This window comes from Ambystoma mexicanum, chromosome 6q (assembly GCF_040938575.1).
Source record: "Ambystoma mexicanum isolate Mex_15411 chromosome 6q, UKY_AmexF1_1, whole genome shotgun sequence".
Classification (NCBI taxonomy): Eukaryota; Metazoa; Chordata; class Amphibia; order Caudata; family Ambystomatidae; genus Ambystoma; species Ambystoma mexicanum.
The window spans coordinates 745,287,269-745,307,642 of NC_090937.1; the positions used below are offsets into that span (position 1 = coordinate 745,287,269).

Genomic DNA, 20,374 nt, shown 5'->3' on the forward strand with positions numbered 1-20,374 from the left:
TCGCTGCCGTCGCTGAAGGCGCCCTCCGCTGCCATGGCCTCTTTACGCCTGGCGTGGTGGGCCCAACGCTTGATTGTACGGTCCTTAAGTGTTTTAGGCTTAAACCTACTACAGGCTCTGCAATTTGCCTCGGGGGGGGTCCCTCAGCAAGCAGAGGTTGCACGTGGCGTGCCGGTCGACCCAAGGGTATTTGCGATTGCACTTGGGGCAGAATTGGAAAGGGGTACCCTCCATACGCACCTTATGGCAGCATGCTGATAAGTGTAGGAATATATAAGTGCGTCTATATATTACAAGAGTGTAGAGTATGACCACCCCCCACTCTCCCTACTTGCAGGGCCTTGGCCAGTGAGACGGAAGCCTCGAGGCCCAAAGTCGTCGTGCAGTCGACGGTCGAAATCCTCTCCGATCCGGCATCGAGTGTAGAAATTCGGTATCTCGACGTTGGGGTGGAGAAGGGGTAAAATTATCAATATTTTGCAAAGTTATGGCTTAGTGCCAGGAACTCTGCGAAATGCTTCCGACCAGCATGGTGGAAAAAAACAATCTGAGGGTCCTAGACACGTGAGGGATCATGGGTACAGGGGACGTCACACTAGGGATAGTATTACTGGCACGTCCTGTGTCGACGCCCATTTTCGAAAAACAAACTGTAATACTCTGCAGCTTCCACTAGATGTCGGCCTATGCACAGCATGTGATCTAAACACACACACACACACACACACACACACACACCCACCCCCCCCTAAAATTAAATCTCCTTCCCAACTATATGAAAGAAGGTTTCATATTACAATAAGAAAATGAAATAAAATATAATTATATTCAAGATGCAGTGATGGTAGAACCTTAAAAAAGAATCAAAGTGCTGGTCATATTCCTTCAAAACAAAAAAATAAAACCACTAGATTCAAAGAACTGTTTTAGCAACTATCTCCGGAAAGGTAAAACCAATTATGATTTTCCTACAAGCCTATCACATGATCAAGTTGAATCGAATTAGCCTAAGTTATTATAGAAATCACAGGCACAACCCCATTTAAAATTCAGATGTTCTATTACACGCAGCAGTTAAAAGGCTTTCAATCCCCATTACTATAAAACAGCTACATTTTGTATATCAAATCGTTAAGGAAAGGATGTATACGTGATTGGACACATTCGGATAATATTTCACTGGACAACTCATCAGCCAAGGATATGCAATAACGTTAGTAAAACAAAAAGTTTCCTAACCTGCGGATGCTGCATCGCTACTTCCATTTTCTGTCGCTCTCATTGACTGGCTGCTGTGAGGCCGTCTCCTCTCATTCTGGGGTTCTAAAATGTCTCGATATTTTGACACCATAAGGACAGAGATAAAGTACACAACGGCCAAAGCAAGGAACTGGGCCTGTTTGCTATCCTCCTGTGGAAATGAAACACGCTTTTTTTGCCATTAGTACTCTTTGGCATTATATTCTTTCAAATAGTGTGTTCTCCTAAGTTTCAAATACAAAAAGAAAACTGTCCAAGCAAACCTGGAGTGCAATGTGCCACTGTGACAAGACAATATATATGGACTGACCAAACTCCACCAGAATGACATGCACAAAATGCATACCCTACATTCTATCACAAAAATGGCCCCACCGTTCTAACATAGCATATTTGAGGCAACTGCACCTGCTTCAGAGTGGATTTCAAAGTGGCAGCTTCTATTAAATTATACTTGGGCACTTGTAATCGAGCGATTGTTGTACCATCGTTAACTGTTCAGATGCACGAAAATAAAAATAATTGAAGTTAACAGATTTCATCATACTACAAATAACAGTTAGGAATATTATGGTTGTTGTTCTTAAAACGTCTTGGGCTTTTAAGCATATCTTGACACAAACACAATCCTGGGCGTATTTAAGCAGTGAAACCCAACTCATGTAAAATCTTGCATGGAAGTGTGCAAATGTGAAATCATTTTCCTCTACGCGGTTATATTCCCCATGATGGTGTCAGAGTTTTTCAGGACAGGAGGTTCTCATGTACCCTTTCAATTCCCAGGGTTAGTCATGAGTTCCACATCCAAGGTCCAGCTCAGGAGACTCTGCATCCTTAATTAGAAGAGAGGCAAACCTTTGGGTGTCTTTATCCATCTTAAAGATACCCAAAGGTTTGTTGTTTGCAGAGTGAAGATCACAAGCAAGTGTCTAAGACATAATGTATGAACTGTGGTAAAAGTGGAGAATTGTATGCACAAAACCTAGTAACTTGAACTCAATTCGGAACAAGGCAGGTAAGAAGAGAAAGTAAAATTACTTTGTAATGTCCTTTCCAGGGATCGCCTCCCACAGATTCATTATTTTGATAGCTATCCTTCAGCGCAAACGGTTTTCGGAAACATTCAGCCGTGTGCAGAGTTTAGATCAGCACTGATCACATCTGATGATGTGCTTAATTGATCCACACGTCGCAGTTGCCCTATAAATGGAGCACACTATACCCCATTAACTCAGTTCTCCCCCTTCCCCCAGTTCTCCATCATCCCCCACCCACCTCAGTCCTGTGTTCAGCAGATAAATGCACCACTACTACTTTTTAATATTTGTTCTCATATGAGGGACAGGCTGAAAGGGCAAGGAGGAATCGGTGGAAGGAGAATACATAGAAGCGCCATTGCACACAAGTCGTTTTCCCTTCTAATAGAATGCATCCTGTCACAGATTCCTCACCTTGATAGACTACCACATCAATAACAAGCTACCAGAGGAGGGTAGAGAGCACAAGCCTAAAATAAAAATAAAAAAGCTCTCTGATGAACCACTCTGCAAAAGCCTTGCACACGGCCACTTTGTTTTGTATGAAACACTTGTCAAGAGAACCGTATTGCCACAGACAAATCTGCATCAGTGGCATCCCTCTCTACAGGGCAGAAGCTTTAATCCCTCTAATTGAGTGGGCCTAGTGGCACCTCCTTTCCTGCTTTCACACAGCACTGAGAAAAAAGTTTAGCTGAAGACTGCACCAGAGCCGTCGACTTGGCTCGTCTGAGCTCCCTGCCTCTAACTGGGCAGTTGTACCTTCTCCGGGCAGGGTTGAGCGAGACAAATCATGCTGTTACTCCGATAAAAACATGTAAATCATCTAAATCCTCAGCTCCTGTCACTAGAGGAAAAGTGTGCATTCCAAAGAGCCCCGTTGCTGTACCTCTCTCTTTAACCTAGAGCTGGACAGTCCCACCCTAGCCCAGGCTTTCCTTTGCCCCGGACTGGTACTAATGAGCAGCAACCCCTATCTAAAGGTTATCTGTCAATAGATGGCCTAAAGGAAAATGCTTTCTCCATTTCTAGACTTCCTCTGGGGAACAATCTAACTGACACCAATGAGGGACCTTGGTTGGATAGTGTCTTGCAATTGCTCCGATCACTCGCCTCGTCTTCTACTCCTTTCCTTGGATTGTACGGTCCATCTGCCTGCATCCTTCTATGCTTCCCTGCTCCCTTCCGACTCCACCCACGGTCTTCCCTCTCCCACTACCAGTTTCACTCCTGTTCCCCCGGTGTTCAGCGTTCCAAGATCATAATTCCTCAAATTAATACAGTCATAGTGTTATTAAACTGTGTCAATTATGAATTTGTGTTGATTTTGTACCACGCGGAATATAGATTAAAGCCAAACATGGCAGGATCCATTATGATCCTATAATACTGTGAAATGTAATGTAATTGTTATTTGTATAGTGCCTTTTCCCATTGGTATGCCCTCAAAGCACTGTAGGTAAACACCCTCGGAGGACCATAGTCCAAGGTATGGGAACATTTGTGAGGGGAGTTTAGAATGCGTGTGTGCATTTTAGCCAATATGAAGGTTGGTGGGGGAGGCCAAGTCCATGCTAGATACCCATGTCGAGGTGGCATCTGATTCGTTGTGGGTGATAGCTGCATTCTTATGGCAGAGGTGTTGTGCGATATCTCTTAAAGTATCGTTTGATAGCAGATGCGTGTGGTGGGTGGGTGGGCGTCCGTGCATTCCGCTATCTTCCATAAGCATGGAGTCAGATACTTACCATGTGTCCTGGCTGGTTTCTTGGTTTCGTAGACGCAGCTAAATTTAGAAGCGGGCAAATTCAAATCATGGCTAAATTCTGCATAGTGGCTATATTCAAACACAGCTGAATTCAGAACAGGGTTATAATCAAAATGCAGCTATATTTAGAAGGGGGCGAGTTCAAAGCGTGGCTAAGTTCTATACAGTGGCTTGCCTCGAAATGCAGTTGAATTTAGATGTGGCGAAATCAAAGCACGGTCATGTTCAATACAGCGGCTATATTCAAAGTGCAGCTGAATTAAGCTCAGTGGCTATACCCTAAATGCAACTAAATATAGCAGTGGCTATGTTCAGAATGCCGCTGTATAACAGTTTCCATACTCGAAAAAGCAGCTGAAATTGACTCAGTGGCTATACTCAAAATGAAGCTAAATGTAAAAAATTGGCTATACTAAGAAGCAGCTGAATGTAACTCAGTGACAATACTCAAAAATGCAGCTTGATTTAACATTGGCAATACTCAGTGGCTATACTCAAAATGCAGCTCAATTCTACACCATGGCTATAGTCAAAAGGCAGCTGAATCGAACACAGGAGCAAACTTCAAAGGCTGCTAAATTGGCACAGTGGCTATACTCAAACAGCAGCTGAATTTTACAGTGGCTATATTCAGCTAGATTTAAAAGGGTGTGAATGAGTGGCTATACTCAAAACACTATAGTTCATGTAGATGCAAGACAGTGTCTGGAGATCACAAAATACAGCACTGGATGAGCAACCAAATAGTCTGTTTACCCGGAAGTTGCTGCAGGCAGCTTTAGAAATTCTGGCTGGGGCATTCAGGGCAAACAGGCGATGGAGGTGCCCTTTGCCTTTAGCCCTTAGTCAGCTGCCCAGGCAAGGCTGTCCAGGGTGGGCCACTGAAGGGTAGCTGTTCCGGTCACGTGTGCTGTGCATGGGCCAATAGGGAGCACTATGGGTCGGCATGGGGAAGTGGGCGAGAAGGGTCTGGGATAGGTGCATAGAGGGAAATTGGAGCACAAATCACGGGGACCCAAAGAAAGGCAAGGACATGGCAAGGCTTATCAACAAAGATGTTACATGGTCGATGTAGGAAACACTTTGCTCAGCTCTGAATGCCTGATGAAGCCTATGAATTATAGCTTCTGAGGGGGGAGGAGCACGGATTTCTTTATATTGGCTGAAACGCTGAGAGCGTACATGAGATCAAGGAGGAAAGGTCTAGTACTGTCCGCAGGCCAGCTTTGTTTTTTCTTCAGAATGGTGAAGATCGTTTAATAAAATACCGCCTCCATGAACAGCAGTTTGGATACCTCTTGTGAGAGGGAACCTCTGAGGGCTGTGGAGGGGTGAGAAGATTGACAGATGTACTCTATAAAATCGTCACAAACCTGGCTGAGCAAGCAATCTTACCGACGAAAATACTTGCAGTTTATAATTTGGAAGAATTATGATCTTGGAACTCTGAAATTTAGGAACTAGCTGTCGAAAAAGCCTATTGGGTGAAACACATGGCAATGAGGTCGGCTATTTTGTGATTTCTCTAATAAACATGTTGCTCATCTACAAACCATCTGATATTTCGAATTTTCATGCACACTATTTATGATCCCCACTTAAATTAAACTATACAAACCTTATATTCTGAAGTTTTATAAGTGAATTAAACCGAAGTACAATATTGATTCCTGATATATAAGGGAAGACCTAAGGACTCATACAAATTTGGGAGGCAGTTTTGAAAAGAATGAGGCAGATTTAACATTAGCTGTTGCAGCCTCCAATAGCAGGCGCTCTGGCGTAGGAGGCTTTCAAAGGAAAATTGTATCCCCCAATGCCATCTTATTTTTTGCATATATGTTCCTTGTCTGCCACAATGACATCATTGGATGAACTATCGCCGTGTTGAATGGCCAAACTGTTTTACTGTGGATCCCGGTTCAGGATATAGGTTAATCTATACACAAACATTTAAGAACATTTTGCCAGATGTGCTTCATAAAGGTGTTTTTCTTTTTACATTTGCATTTCAACTATTTTGCAAAATGTTCACCGTTAGGCGCAGTGAGATCAAGCTACAATCCACTTGCTTTCTTCCCTCCCAGGAGATGTTAGAGAACTCAAAACACATGAGGGAGTCTAAGTCCCACCCCTTTCCCTCATGTGCAACCGTCACAGATCAATGGCAGCCCGCTATGATCAAAGTTCTGGTTCATGGGAGGGTCTGAGTCCTTGGCATGGCTGTCTTTGTTAAAGAGCCACTTCGGGGCTCTATTACCGGTAAGCAGTTGCCCCGACTCAAGCAGCAGACAGTGTGTTGAAACGCTGCTAGCGACTCTGAATCTGGGGAGTGCAGTTGTTCCAAAGAGCGGATGGCAGCATTCCGTACACGCACTGACACATGGTTGGGTCTGTTCTTTTTGGTTGCGCAGCAGTTCCATGGTGCTATGCTGCTGGTTGGTGTGTGCTGTCACTGAGCACCCTTGGAGAGGCTCTTGTGGGATGTTGTCTCTCCGGTTCACTGCCGGGGCTGCTGGTTGGTATCTGTAGTTCTGTGGAACAAAAAAAACTGCCCAGCATTTGGAATTGGGTTATGTGCTGATTAAGAGGGGTACCATTTTAATCACACAGGCATGCAGAGAAGGGACAGGGACTAGGGCCTCCCAATTGCCACCTTCCCCCTCAGGGTAGGACTGACACTGGCTTCCAACCTGGTAGACCTTCCACCCCAAACAGAGTGGTCATGTTAAAGATTTTCTTTTTGCTGCTTTCCCTTCATAGACACCTAAAATTTCTGCTTTTCTGAATAGGTTCTGATTTTTGGAGGAAAGTGAAGCCTTTACACTTCGTTTGCATTTTTATCTGTTTTCTGGTACCAATCAGTCTCTATAGCGGTCTGTGCAGAGGAACTCTTCTCTGTCGTGAAATACCTCGTTTTACACTGCAAGCTTCACCTTACAGTGAGGTGTGATGGGGGTAATGTGTGTCACTGTAACTTTGTTTTTGGTAACTTTGTGGCTACTTGCATGATATGTCCAAATTGAAAGCAGCAGATATTCTACCTTTTTGTATATTCTCACATGCACGCTCACAGTTTCCACCATAATGCCTTTTAAAGTAATCTATGCCCGTGCCACCAGATCTTCGCCTGTCCTTTGGCCATCTTGTCTTTTGGCCTTCTTTGTGCCCTTTCACGGCCGGATGTGGCATATATGAAAGTCTTGTCCCGCACCAAGCGGCAGTATGTGTTTGAAGGGTCTGGAATGGTCTGGTCCCAGTCGACATTCTAGCTAAAGTTTGTCTGTAGCTGGGAAGATGTGGTCAGAGGCTGTCCATGATTGAACATTCCCTGTCAGTTTATATAGTTAATGTTTAAGGACATTTATACTGTGCACGATCACCACCGGAGTGGTCCCCTGGTGCTCTGGCAGATCTAAAAGGTACGGTAGAGAGGGTTAGTAGGTGTTAGGAAAGATTCCATTTTATGTGCAATTTTCCCAGGAAAGATTCCATTTTATGTGCAATTTTCCCTCCAGCTGTGTACTCCATAACTTTTTGCTGCTGTTTAAACACCATAGTCTGAGAGGCCTTCAGCTGCACTCCACTGGGCTTTCGCTCACTTTATCATGGGGAAACTGACATGCCCTTGAAACTGACATGCCCTTAAAGACAGTCAGTACTGGCAAACTTTGTTTCCCTTAGTCCTTTGCAATGTTGCAACCTTTCTGCAACATCTTGCAAGTGCACAATGTACCTTACAGTACAGTGTGCTTGGGTCTTCTTTTCATTACCAAAGGCCCTAGACTCCCTTAAAGGATTTTTTTTTTTAGAAGTGCAGATGTGCCTTGGACGAGGCTGGTGGCAGCTTATCTTTTCGCATATGTTTAACCCTTTCTTGCCATGCAAACCACGTTTGTACATTCTGGGACATTAAGACCTTCAGAAAGAAACATCTCTGCCTGCTGAAGGGAGTCGGGGCGTGGCCAAGAGGGCCATGTGAAGAGACGTGTGCTAAGGGAGCTCCTCTAATCCGGCATTGATCCTGTGGCAGAAGTGCATTGATAAATGCTTGTGTTGCCTAAAATCCCATGGGTGGGTCTATGAATGGTGCGGCCGTGCCCTCTGAAGTTTGCTGACAGAAGTGGAGCCGCGACGAAGATAATCACGAAAGAAAGAACCGTGAGTCGGACGGACGGAGGGAGCAAGATGGCCGCCCGACATCGCGGACAAAGGAATCGGCTGATTACGGTGTGAAGAGGCTGTAGTGAACCGGAGGGTTGTGGCGGTGCCCCTGATGAGAGCCCGTGTGTTCGACATGGTTTGAACACTTGCAGCGTGACGGAATGTTTCTGCCTGCCCTGCGGCACTCCTGCTGCATGCGCGGATCAGAGATGCCCGAAAATATGCATATGCACTCTGGTGGCGGTCGGAGCGTGGGAGGCTTGTCAAGACTTTCTGTGATCTGAACGGGCCAAGTGAAATAAGAGTTGTGTAATGCTGGAGGCAGGACCGGCCCTGTGACGGTGGAAAAGAAATGGTGGACGCCCGCAGACAAAGGCGGACATTGTAATGAAGGGCTGCGAGTGAGCAATGAAGGCGGTGCTGCACAAGTGAGACGGGCGAACCAAGTCGCAAACCGCAACTGTATCCACAGTGGGGAACAGTTGTACTCCGGCTTCCTTTAGAGCCATGTGTACTGTAGTGACTTGGCATTACGCGACGAGGCAGTGTTACATTGTTGCTTGCGTCAGATAAGATCCCGGCAGAGTGAAGCCGACAAAGGATTCTTTACAGCGTACCGGAGGACACTGTATTAGATAGCCCTGACATACGATCCGACTCCATACCATCGCGGATAAGGAGGGAATGGGAGCCCGACACGAACAAAGGAAGTGTCCGAGCCAGCCAATGCTGGCTGATGAAGTAGACAAACACGCACAACAGGAGCTCCCTGGACCACGGGGGTAAGGGATCACCTGTACACAGCCAGTGTGCTATTGTGAGCTGCGCCATAATAACATCTGGGACAGTGTCCCATGATTAGGGGCAGTGCTGCGCATAGTTACTGGCACGGACTACGGCAGTATGAAACTGCGTGATTGAACTAGTGCAGGTCAATTGGAAGGCACGCAAAATAGTGCCGGGGTAATCCTAAACATAACTGGGGTACTTCAGGGGGTACAATTGCCTCGATGATGCGCGGGTCTTGTTCGTGATCCGGATGAGTGTCGAAAGATACCCCCGTGAGGGACTTGTTTACCTACGTGGGAGAGCACAAACCATTGCAGCACGCTGGGAATAGGCTTGGGACGCTGATGTGGGGATCGCCTCAGGTGCGGATGATAGGCGACTATGACACGGACTCTGCTACCCTCAACAACATCTACAACACAATTCAAATGTGGATGGCTATCAACGGCCTCTGCCTGAACTCCGACAAAACTGAGCTCCTACTCGTAGGCTCCCCTGACACCATCAAGAAACTTGACGCTCAGTTCAGCCATTTCACCATTGACTCAATCACGATCCCAGTACTCGACACGGTAAAAACACTAGGCGTCTACCTAGACTCCAATCTATCCATGACCAGACAAGTAAACGCCATTGCCTCCTCGGCCGCTTACCATGCAAAACTCCTTAACGCAATCAGACCTTATCTGTCAAAAGACACTTGCACTAACATAGCCAGGGCCATAACCGGCTTGCGACTTGATTACTGCAATATTCTTTTCCTTGGGACCTCCAACAAAAATCTTGAGAAGCTCCAAGTAATACAGAACAGTGCCCTACGCGCTGCACAAGGCATTGCCAAGAGAGAGCACATCACCGCTGCCAGAAAAGCTTCCCACTGGCTCCCCATAAAGGAGAGGATCTTATTCAAGGCTCTAAGCATCACCCACAAATGTGTCCATCTTGCCGCCCCAATGTACCTTTCCCAGAGGATCCACCTGGTCTCCTCCACAAGACCCACTAGATCACCCTATGCCAGCATGCTCTCAGTACCCAGGGTAAAAAGGACCAGAGAAGGGGGCTCCAGTTTCCCGTACCTCGCTGCCGTACACTGGAACACCCTCCCTAGCTCCCTGCGCTCTGAACCCTCACTGACCGCCTTTCGGAAAACCCTGAAAACGACCCTGTTCATCTAACAATTACATGGCCTAGCCCTCATAATTGTATTGTATGATGAATTATGTGGTATATCTGATCACAGGTCATTGCCTCACTGTAACCCAAGGCACAACCTGCACAGATTGTAACTAAGTCTTCCTTGCAAGTAACAGTGCCACAATGCCCCGGGGCTGCCTGCGCGCTATATAAATTTAATAAATAAATAAATAAATAGCAGCGGGCCACCCATCTGGGACTGTGCAAACAACAGTGAGTCCTCGCTGCATTCAGGGTAAAGGCGATGGTGGATGCTGCTAGACATTGTAGACTATAAGTGAAAGTGGGAGTGTCAGCAACTCTAGCGGAAGGAAACTACAGATACATTGCACACTGGTGTGTATGGTGGCCGAGAGAGTGTGGCACGGAGGAGGCTAATGGTGTTCTTGAGGTTCTGTGGCCCCTCATGCGGAGGTAGGGCATTGGATGTTGAAATGGAGAGTATGCCCTTCTCCCCCTGATTGCGGAATAACAGAGGTGGGTGGACCCACAACACATAACTATTGCGCCATGTCTAATAAGCCGCCACGACAAAAGGTGAAGCAACCTACGGTAGACGAATTTGCCAGAACTCCGATGGGTCCGGAAAGTGCCGGAAGTAAAGACAAGCCGCCCGCAGGTGGCATGGCTGCTGTGGGTCCAAATCAGGAAGTTCTGGCTGCAATAGCGGACTTAAAAGCAGATTTGAAAGCGGGCTGGGAGGCCAAGCTCGAATTAGTTGTGGCTGAATTGAAAACTGTGTTGGACCTTAAAGTCGGTGAAGTGCAGGAGGAAGTGAACCTACTCCGGCAGGATGTGAGGTCCCTGTCGGAGCGCACAGAGAGCCTGGAGAAAGAGGGGAGCTTGAACACAGCGGACTGTGCAGCACATAAATCAGATCTACATGCCCTAGTGCAGAGAGTGGGAAATCTGGAGAGCAGAGCGGAGGGACGCGCCCGAAGGAATAACATCCGCATCGTGGGTATACCGGAGGGTACAGAGGGCCGCAACCCCACAGAGTTCATCGAAAATATGTTGTTACAGGAGATCACAGGTGGAGCCCTGTCTCAGGGATTCGCTGTGGAACGAGCGCATAGGGCTTTGTCGAGGAGGCCGCCGCCAGGCAACCCGCCTAGCCCAGTGATCGCTAAGATCCTTAATTATCGGGACCGGGAAAGGATTCTGGAACATTTTCGCAAAGGTGGAACAATCAAGCGAGGAGAGGCAAACATAACGGCTTACTCGGACTATACCTTGATGGTACAGAGGAGCCGAATGAACTTCGGGGCGGTTAAGAGGAGATTGAGGGAGGCGGGCCGGAAATATATGCTACTTTATCCGGCGAAATTGAAGGTTTTTCATAAAGACAGAACTTGATTCTTCGACACCCCGGAGGATGCCATGGGATGGCTTGATGCGCAGGGTTGCCCTCAGGAAGCGGACGCCCAGGCCGAAGAAGGAGATGGGAGAGATAAGTAATGAGTACTGGGGGCACAGTGAGATTGTGCGGCTTAAGACTATGGGACTGGATTATAGGTATTGAAGTCACCTGTTGGTAGACGGGCCTGGAGTAGCATAGATAATGCACTATTTGCACTGCGGCTGCTGCTTTAGTAGGGAGCCCTCGAGGGCTAGTCCTCACACCCCCATTTGGTATTATTAGTTAAGTGGCCGTTAGGGCGACTTCACCCTACTGAGCTCTGAGTGTATTAGACAGGGCTAGATGTGGGGGTGCCTGAGATCCAGGGATGGAGCTGGGCAACAGTTGGGGCGGAAGTTGTTGGGGAAGGGGTGGGAGGGGAGGGCGGTGGGGAGTTTGGGGTGTATATAGTTTATGGGAATTTGAGTTTACACACGAGCCTACAAGGGGAAGTCAAGTATTGTATCTATGTTGCGCAGGCGGATGGGGCGGGCCAAGGAGGAGGGAGGTGGGTATCAATGAGCAATGGGAGAGCTTAAAATAGTGATGTGGAATGTCAGGGGACTCAATAGCTACTTAAAGAGGAACAAGGTTATGCTGTATTTGAAAAGACAGAAGAAAGATATTGCATTGTTGCAAGAAACGCACTTGACACAGGAAAAATTGGAACTGGTGAGGAGAAAGTGGAAAGGTACCGTAGTGGGGTCTCCGTATTCAGCATATGCTAGGGGTGTGCTGGTCTGGGTGGCGCTGCATGTCCCGTTCCAACTGATACAGGAAAAGGTGGGTACTGAGGGGCGTTTGGTCATAGTGAGAGGGGTGGTGGAGAATAAAGAGGTGTGCATAGTAAACACGTACGCCCCTTACCAAAACACAGCGGAGTACTTCCGGACCATGTGCACCAGCCTGAGCTGGTGCGTGGGTGGCGCAGTGATCTGGGGAGGGGATTTTAATTGTGTGCTGAACCCCGCAGTAGACAGGTCGGATGACAAGATGGTCAGGCCGACCCCAGCAGCCAGGGCACTGCAATCGTTGTTAGACGACTTTGGATTGGTAGATGTGTGGAGAACTAAACACCCTAATGAGAGGCAGTATTCACACTATTCGGCCCCACAACAGTTGCACACCAGACTTGATTATGTTTTTGCCACGTCGGATGTGGTGATTGAGATCACTAATGTAGAATATAGGGCGAGGGTCCTGTCGGATAACTCGCCCCTGTTCGTGGGATGGCAATACTGCAGCCCTAGGGCACAGATCCCGATGTGGCGCCTCCGTGCGGAGGCGCTTAAAGACCCGGCTTTTCGGGAGGATGTGAGAGACGAAATCATCAGTTATTTTGAGGTGAATACAGGCAGCGTTGACTCGGCAGGGACATTGTGGGAGGCCTTCAAGGTGGTGATACGGGGTGTGGCCATTGCTAAATCTAAAGGCTTGCAGGATGGGGTTCTGGCCGATCTACAAAAAGTGGAAGGAGAATTAGAGAGAGAACTAAAAAGTGAATCTATAGACACCAAGCTGGTGCTTTCGCTATAGCAACAGTGTAGCGAACTCGGGGAAAGGCTTTGTAACCTTAATTACAGAAAGTACGTTGAGAGACAACATGCGGGGGGAGACAAAACGGGCGGACTTTTGGCGTGGCTATATAAAAGTGAGACCCCAAAGCCCCCGATTAGGACAATCACCAGAGAAGATGGGGAGGTGACAGATACCCAAGAGGGAGTCAACAGGGAATTTGCGGATTACTATAGAAAATTATATGAAGATAGAGGGGGAGACAGCCGGGAGGAAATGCTGGAAACTCTGCAAGACATTGAATTGCCCAAGATAAGTATAGAGGAAAGAGAGGAACTAGAAGCACCGATTACGTTGGAGGAGCTGGAGGAGGTTGTTAGACAACTACCTACTAGTAAGACCCCGGGAACAGATGGACTACCTAGTGAATTTTATAAAGCATATAGGGTGGAAGTGCTCCCACCATGTTAGAAATGCTCAACGAGGCGTTTGAGGTGGGACGGTTGCCGGAGTCGCTCAGAGAGGCGGTCATAATACCACTCCCTAAACCAAATAAACCTGGGCATAGCTGCGGATCGTATAGGCCGTTGTCGATGCTGAACCAGGACAGCAAGATATTAACGGCTGTCCTGGCGAACAGACTGCGGAAGGTAATTGGCAAACTGATACACCCAGACCAAACGGGCTATGTTCCAGACAGGAATATTACTCACAACCGCAGACGTCTCCATCGGGTGATTGAATGGGGCTGCGACAATGAAGGAGAGATGGCTATCGTGTCCTTGGACGCGGTGAAAGCATTCGACTCGGTTAGATGGGCGTGGCTGCCGACGGCTTTGGGGGAGTATGGAATGGGACCGGGATACATTAAGTGGGTGGAGATGCTGTATAGTGCGCCATTAGCCAGGGCACGAACAGGAAGAGTAATAACTGAGAGATGGCAACTTAGCAGGGGCACCAGACAGGGGTGCCCCTGGTCCCCGATGTTATACATTCTAGCTCTGGAGCCTCTGGCACTATACCTGAGGCAGCAATACGATGAGATAGGTATCAAGGTCGGAGGGGAACGGCACCTGATATCCCTGTATGCAGATTTGTTATTGTATTTGAGATACCCGGAAGAAAACCTTCAGTATATTCTGGAGGTGATGGAAAGGTATGCAAGGTTGTCCGGTATAGCGGTGAATCCCCAGAAATCTAGCATTTCGAAAGGTTGCCGGTGTTGCAGGTGCCGTGGACTGTGGTCTCTTTCCGCTACCTTGGCATAGATGTGTGTCATACGGTGGAGGAGGAACATGGGGGTAATACTGAGAGGGCAGTTGAGAAAATCCGCAAATGCATGAGATTTTGGGAGAAGTTGCCCTTAGCAATGATGGGGCGGGGAGCGATGCTTAAGATGGTAGTCCTGCCTAGGCTCTTGCATTTTTTTAGCAACATCCCGTATATGATTCCTAAGAGGTTTTTTGTCCAATTGAATGGTGTGTGTAGGGACTTTCTGTGGCATGGCACTCGGAATAGAATAGCGCTCTGGAAATTGCAGAACTTTCACGAAAAAGGGGGGGTCAAGTTACCTAATTTTGAGGCTTACTACATAGCAAGTCAATTACAGTTTGTGGCCAAATGGCTCGCTGATGAAGCGACCCCAGAATTTAGATTGTTCGGGCATGATTGTGCCCCGTATTACTTGAAAGAAATTATTTGGTTGCCTGAGTCAGAAATAAAGGAGTACCCGGGGATGATGAGGCTTGGGTGGAAAATGTGGCGATGAGCATGTGTAATAATGGGGGATCCGCTCCTGTGTTCCCCGCAGGTACCTCTAGTTGCTTTGGCGGGAGGAGATGAGCAACTGAGGGCGATTATTAGAACCTATTGGGAGTCGGTGGGACTGGTAACGCTGGGTGATATATGGCAGGAGGGGACTATCACTGAGTTTGAAGGACTTGGAGAGGAGGTGGGATTACATGGGGGCCAATATGTTACGTACCATAGGTTGGTGCAGAAGATTAGGATAATGTGGCCTGAGACGGTGCTGGCGGAGGAACCGGACGCCGTAGTGGGGATGATTATATGATACAACTGAGGGGGCACATGAGATCTATAGATTGTATGAGATGGTAATGACTAAGGTTGGGAAAGAATTGACACATTTGAGATTAGACTGGGAAACAGAAGTGGGAGCCCAAATGGAGGATGGGATGTGGGAGCGGGCTTTGGGATACCATAAGAAAGTATCTAGGAATGCTAGATTGCAGCAGATACAGCTGTACGTAACGCATAGGGCGTATATGACCCTGTTGAGGATATCTAAATTCCGGAATGCCGGGAGACAGGCATGCCCTAAGTGCGATGAGGAGAATGCTGATATGACATATGTTTTGGGCGTGCCCAGTGATCGAGTGTTTCTGGAGAGAAGTCGCACAAAAGCTAGTAGTGAAAGGGGTCACGCTTGCCGTTGACACGGCCTGGGCCTGCCTGTTGGGAGGGTTTCCTAGACCACCAAAGCTGAAGCATGTGGGGAAATTGAAAGACTTGGCGTATGTGCTTGCAAAACGCAGGAGAGCCATGGGTTGGAAAAAGTGTCATAAACCACAGGTGGAGGTATGGTGGAAAGAATTACAGAAATGGGCGGAGGCTGAAACGGTGGTGTGGCAAGAGGCAAGTTGCATGTCTTGGGTGGAAGAAGTGGGTTCCCTGATGGCATGGAAAACATTAATATCTGGCTTATTCGGGACAATGACAGACTCAGAGGAATCTGAGGAAAATGACGCCCAGCTATGTGCGGCAGATACTGGATGTGAAGAACAAACAGGCTCGTGAAGGGGGGTGGGAACAGGGGTGCAGTAAACAAAGACCAATTGATGTTATGATTGTGGATTGCACTGCGTGTTTTGTTTGTATTGTTGGTTGTGTTGAAAAGCTATTTAAAAAAAAATAAAAAATAAAAATAAAAAATCTCTGCCTGCTGAAGGGAGTCATTCACGGAGGCTGAGGAGAACCAACCCACTCCAAGACATCCAGAAGAAGGGAGTCATTCTTTTGGACCAACCCCGTCCCCCTTTTCTGTTAGTTTACTTAACAATTAGATGCAACGGACAGAAAGACGGTGTAATTTTGGACATCCAGACAAAACCCTTAGCATATACTTTGAGGTAGGGAAACCCCCTCTTAGATTCAGGGATAGGTAGGTTTTCCTTTTCTTTTTAAAGCTTAAATAAAGCAGATTGTTTCAACATGCCACCTATGTGTCAGTGTCCTCACTCCGCAGCCTTACACTTTCCTGAATCTCTTTGAAAGGACCATCACAGAGTAACACCAAAGCGCTTGACGCCAGTGATCCATACAAAAAACCAGTGCTGGCTATTTTCTATTATTTGCAATTGAAAGCAGTACTCACAAGAAAAACAGAAAAGCTATAGACAGATCTTTGTCTCCCTTTGGAAAGGTCATAGGGGTGGCGGGGCGTGATCTCAGCTTTACATAAGAGGATACGATTGGTCATCATCAAACACACTCTCAATGGAAAATGATATGGGATTTGATATAACGGATAACATGTGCACTCAGATTTGCAAATGAACATGCAAAACCTCCATATCCAATCAATTCAAACTGCATGGTGTTAAACGTCTCCTTAGGTGAATCTCGCCCAATGAGGCCGGCAAAAATGTATCCAGGTGTTGGAGAGGCAGCAGGGAAAAGGGAACCCATTACTATGTATGGGGAAATGCAAAGTGATTCTCTCTCTATCCCATCTATCTCTTTAATGAACGATAGGACTTCTGCCCAGTATCTCTGAGAGTGCCACTCGCTCTTATTTGGGTTCCAAGCCATAGGTAGGGCAAGGACTTTACGCCCATTAAGCCCTATGGAGGGAGAGGGTAGAAACAGGTTGGCTTACTCACTCCCTCGACTCCATTTCACTCAGAGCACTTCAGAGGCTCATGAAATCGCTTGGCCCCATGTGTTGGTTCAGTTGGAGGGGGGGTCTACTGGTCGCTGGTTACATTTGATTTCCATAATCAGCCCTGGTTGAAGGATTTTGGGAGACCCCCCGTTTACGGTAGACGGGGCAGACAGCGGTTAGCTAAACCCAATCAGGTGTGGTAGCAGAACAGCAAGGCTTAGTTTCAGGAAGGGTGCGAGTGTGGACTAGAGCTACAATGAGTCCACACAGAGCAACACCATTAATTCCAGTTAAACAGGTAAGTATATGAAAATAAAATTAATTATTAGAGGTTTTAGTTTACAGAATAAGCCGATAAAAATACCAGGCAACTATTGTCACGCAAAAAACCCATCTAAAGCAAATTAGATTACCATTTGATACAATGACCCGCAGGGAAGCAAGGGCGCAGGATGTTTTGCTCCCGCAGGGAGCTGCTGTGTGTCGCAGGATGGACACCATCCCACATAGATAAAGGAAATCTATCAATTTCTCTGGTCCCGCCTCGATGGATGGTGAGGGTCCAGCGAGCAATACAGAAGATATACTTGGCAGTGGTGGGGACAATGGTGGGGGTGTGGTCACAAGTTGCCTGGAGCACTTGGTTGATGCAGCTCGTATGGACTACTTTACTGTCAAAGAGCGGACTGCCCAGCCATTGAAGAAAGTACTGCTAATAACCTCAGGCAGTGACTCTCGTGCTGCTGGGGATAAAGGACCTAGCATTGGTTCCTTATCCACAAAGCAATTCTTGGCTGCTGAAATTCCTCTGCCCTACAAGCTTCCCGCCTTCCCCCGCGTTTCCTGCAGTGAGGATATTACCCCAACCAACATCTTACAGTTATGTGCAGGAGCCAGGGATCGCGCTGCTGCTGGGAGGCATGAGGCTGGCCCCCACATCTAGCCAAACCATATCCCAACCAATGGGGGGGGTGCTTGCCATGAAATGTCTGAAGTGGGTCTGTGTGGACCATGAGACTATGACCCCGTCAGGCTTGACTCAAGTGGCCAAGGAGTCCTGCGCGCCCACAGAGTCCAATAGTGCCCCTAGAACTAAGCACACTTGAACCTATGGAACCAACAGAAGTTACGGCTGAGGTTTGGTGAGTTAACTTGATGGCCATGAGCCCAGCATATTGTCCCGAAACTTGTTTTCTCTTGCCAAGTGTCCCAAATCAACTGGGCTCATGTACTTTGCCTACTACTGATCTGCTCACCAAGGAGGCGTGCTCTGACCATAGTTGTCATTTTAAGCAAATTCTGTCTGCAGACATAAAATGGCTCCTATCAGCATTAATTAAAGCCCAAGGGAGAGTATAGACATAGTAGACACTGTAGGGCCTTACAAATCACTAGAGTCAATTGAAATATACGCCAATAAAGACCCTCCGATTGTTGGGGAAAAACAACGGTTCCCACGTAGTCACCACCAATAAAATACTGCAGGCCCCAACTCAGTGTGTGTCCCATGTATCCACCCCAAGGCCATGGAACCGAGATGAGCAGTCTACTCAGCAGCCCACACATAAGGAAGCAAACAAGCCACCTTGCCCCAATTTAATACATGCAAAAAGGGGTGCTAGGGAAGACAATATGGGCAATTATGGACCCACTGCTGATTACTATAGTGTACATAGATCTCCATACTTGGCAGGGCCCGACTAACAACAAAGCACACGGGGGACTAAGGATGAGTACAGTATTTCTGCATAGGGTACCTAAGCTACAACCTAATCAGTGAGAACCATGGGATATAATTATTTTATTTATTTATACTGCGCCCCGAACCCGCAGGCATCAGGGCGCCAACACAAACACCAGGAGGACATTAGGAAACGGGACACACAATTTCAGGTAAACCACCAGTTTGAACCCTAAATTATGTGAAAATCAAGGTTATACGATGAGCCCGGAAGACATTTTGTTCCAGACGAAGTGAGCTTGGGAGCGAATTCCACATCTGAGCTGCACTTGTGGGAAATACTCTACCAAGCCCCCCAGACCTTTTAAACCGGAGGGGGCAGATTGGTCCCAAATTAGCTGACCTCAGGTATACTGGGGCTGTTCCATGGATGCACTTAAGCACTAGGGTGGCTGTCTTGGGCAACCAATGTAGTGATGCCCTCCCTAAGGAAATATGTTCCTGTCTAGGGATGCCCTTGATGATCCGAACTGCATAGTTTTGGAGCGTTTGCAATTGTTGTAAGCACTTTTTGCTGGTCCCTAGTGGTAAGAAGTTACAATAGTCAATATGAGAAAGTATAATGGCTCGGTCAGTAGATGCACAATTCTTCACTAAGATGAATGGCTTAATATTCCTAAGAAGTCTTAGATAGTAGTTGCAATTACTTGATAAGTAGTTAGTCTGTGTCTCAGAGCTAAGAGGCATTAAAAAATACCTCCAAGGTCTTGACTTTTTCTGCAACTATAATGGGGCAATCTTTAACACAGAAAAATCGATATTTGTCGCCCCAATTCTGCTCTAGTCCCTGGCGTGCCTAGCACCAGAAGTTTGGTTTTTACTCCATTTAGACAGAGCCAATTGTCTGTCAACCACTGTTCAATAATCCTGTATAATACATTCAGATTCCTGGTGTCCGTATCATGGTCCCCACTGATTTCCAGAATCAGCTTGGTATCATCTGCGTAATTGGAAAACATGACTCCAGAGGATTCTAGCAAACTGCAAAGATATCTAATATACAGGTTGAAAAGTGTTGGTGAAATGCAAGCTTCCTGTGGAACTCCATAAAGACTCGAAGCCGAGTTGGAGGAGGCATTATCCCAGGAAATTGAATTGTCTATCCTACAAAGGATTTAATCAAATTTGTCGCCTGAGGGGTACAACTCCCTGTATCTGATAGTGTCTCAATCGATCATGGTCCATCAGATCAAAGGTCACCGACAAGTCGAGGAGGACCAAGAGCCCATTCTTTCCTTGGTCTCCAGCATGTTAGTCTGTAAATCAAGGAGAGGTGTCTCTGTACTGTGATTGTCTGCTGTGAAATATCGATGAGCTAAAAAGAAATGCATACACTGGCTTCATACAGTAAGGGCTTGTCTGTTCGTAACCCAGGAAGCCATAGTGAATTGTTCCAAATTGCACTACAAGGTTGATTGTACTAGTGACTATGTGAAGCTGGAATGTATGGATTCGAAAGTGGCTAATGCTGTATTGGGCAGTAACCCTATTCATGGCCGGAAAACATATAGCATGATTAACATTAGTCCCCATCCCTTTCATAGCACCATTCATCCTCCTGGAAATAATTATCAGAATGCCATTCTTTCTGGTGCTAATTTAC

The 20,374-nt window shown here is 47.0% G+C and overlaps 1 protein-coding gene across 3 annotated transcripts in view; it reads right to left on the reverse strand.

The window, feature by feature from the left end:
* The window catches only part of LRBA (LPS responsive beige-like anchor protein), a 3,444,508-nt gene that overhangs the window by 2,214,144 nt on the left and 1,209,990 nt on the right, over positions 1-20,374 (reverse strand). For all 3 annotated transcript variants that reach the window (XM_069631262.1, XM_069631261.1, XM_069631263.1), the window contains exon 29: positions 1,240-1,411. In XM_069631262.1, the coding sequence (XP_069487363.1) occupies positions 1,240-1,411 (172 nt within the window). The remainder of the gene's footprint in view (positions 1-1,239; positions 1,412-20,374) is intronic.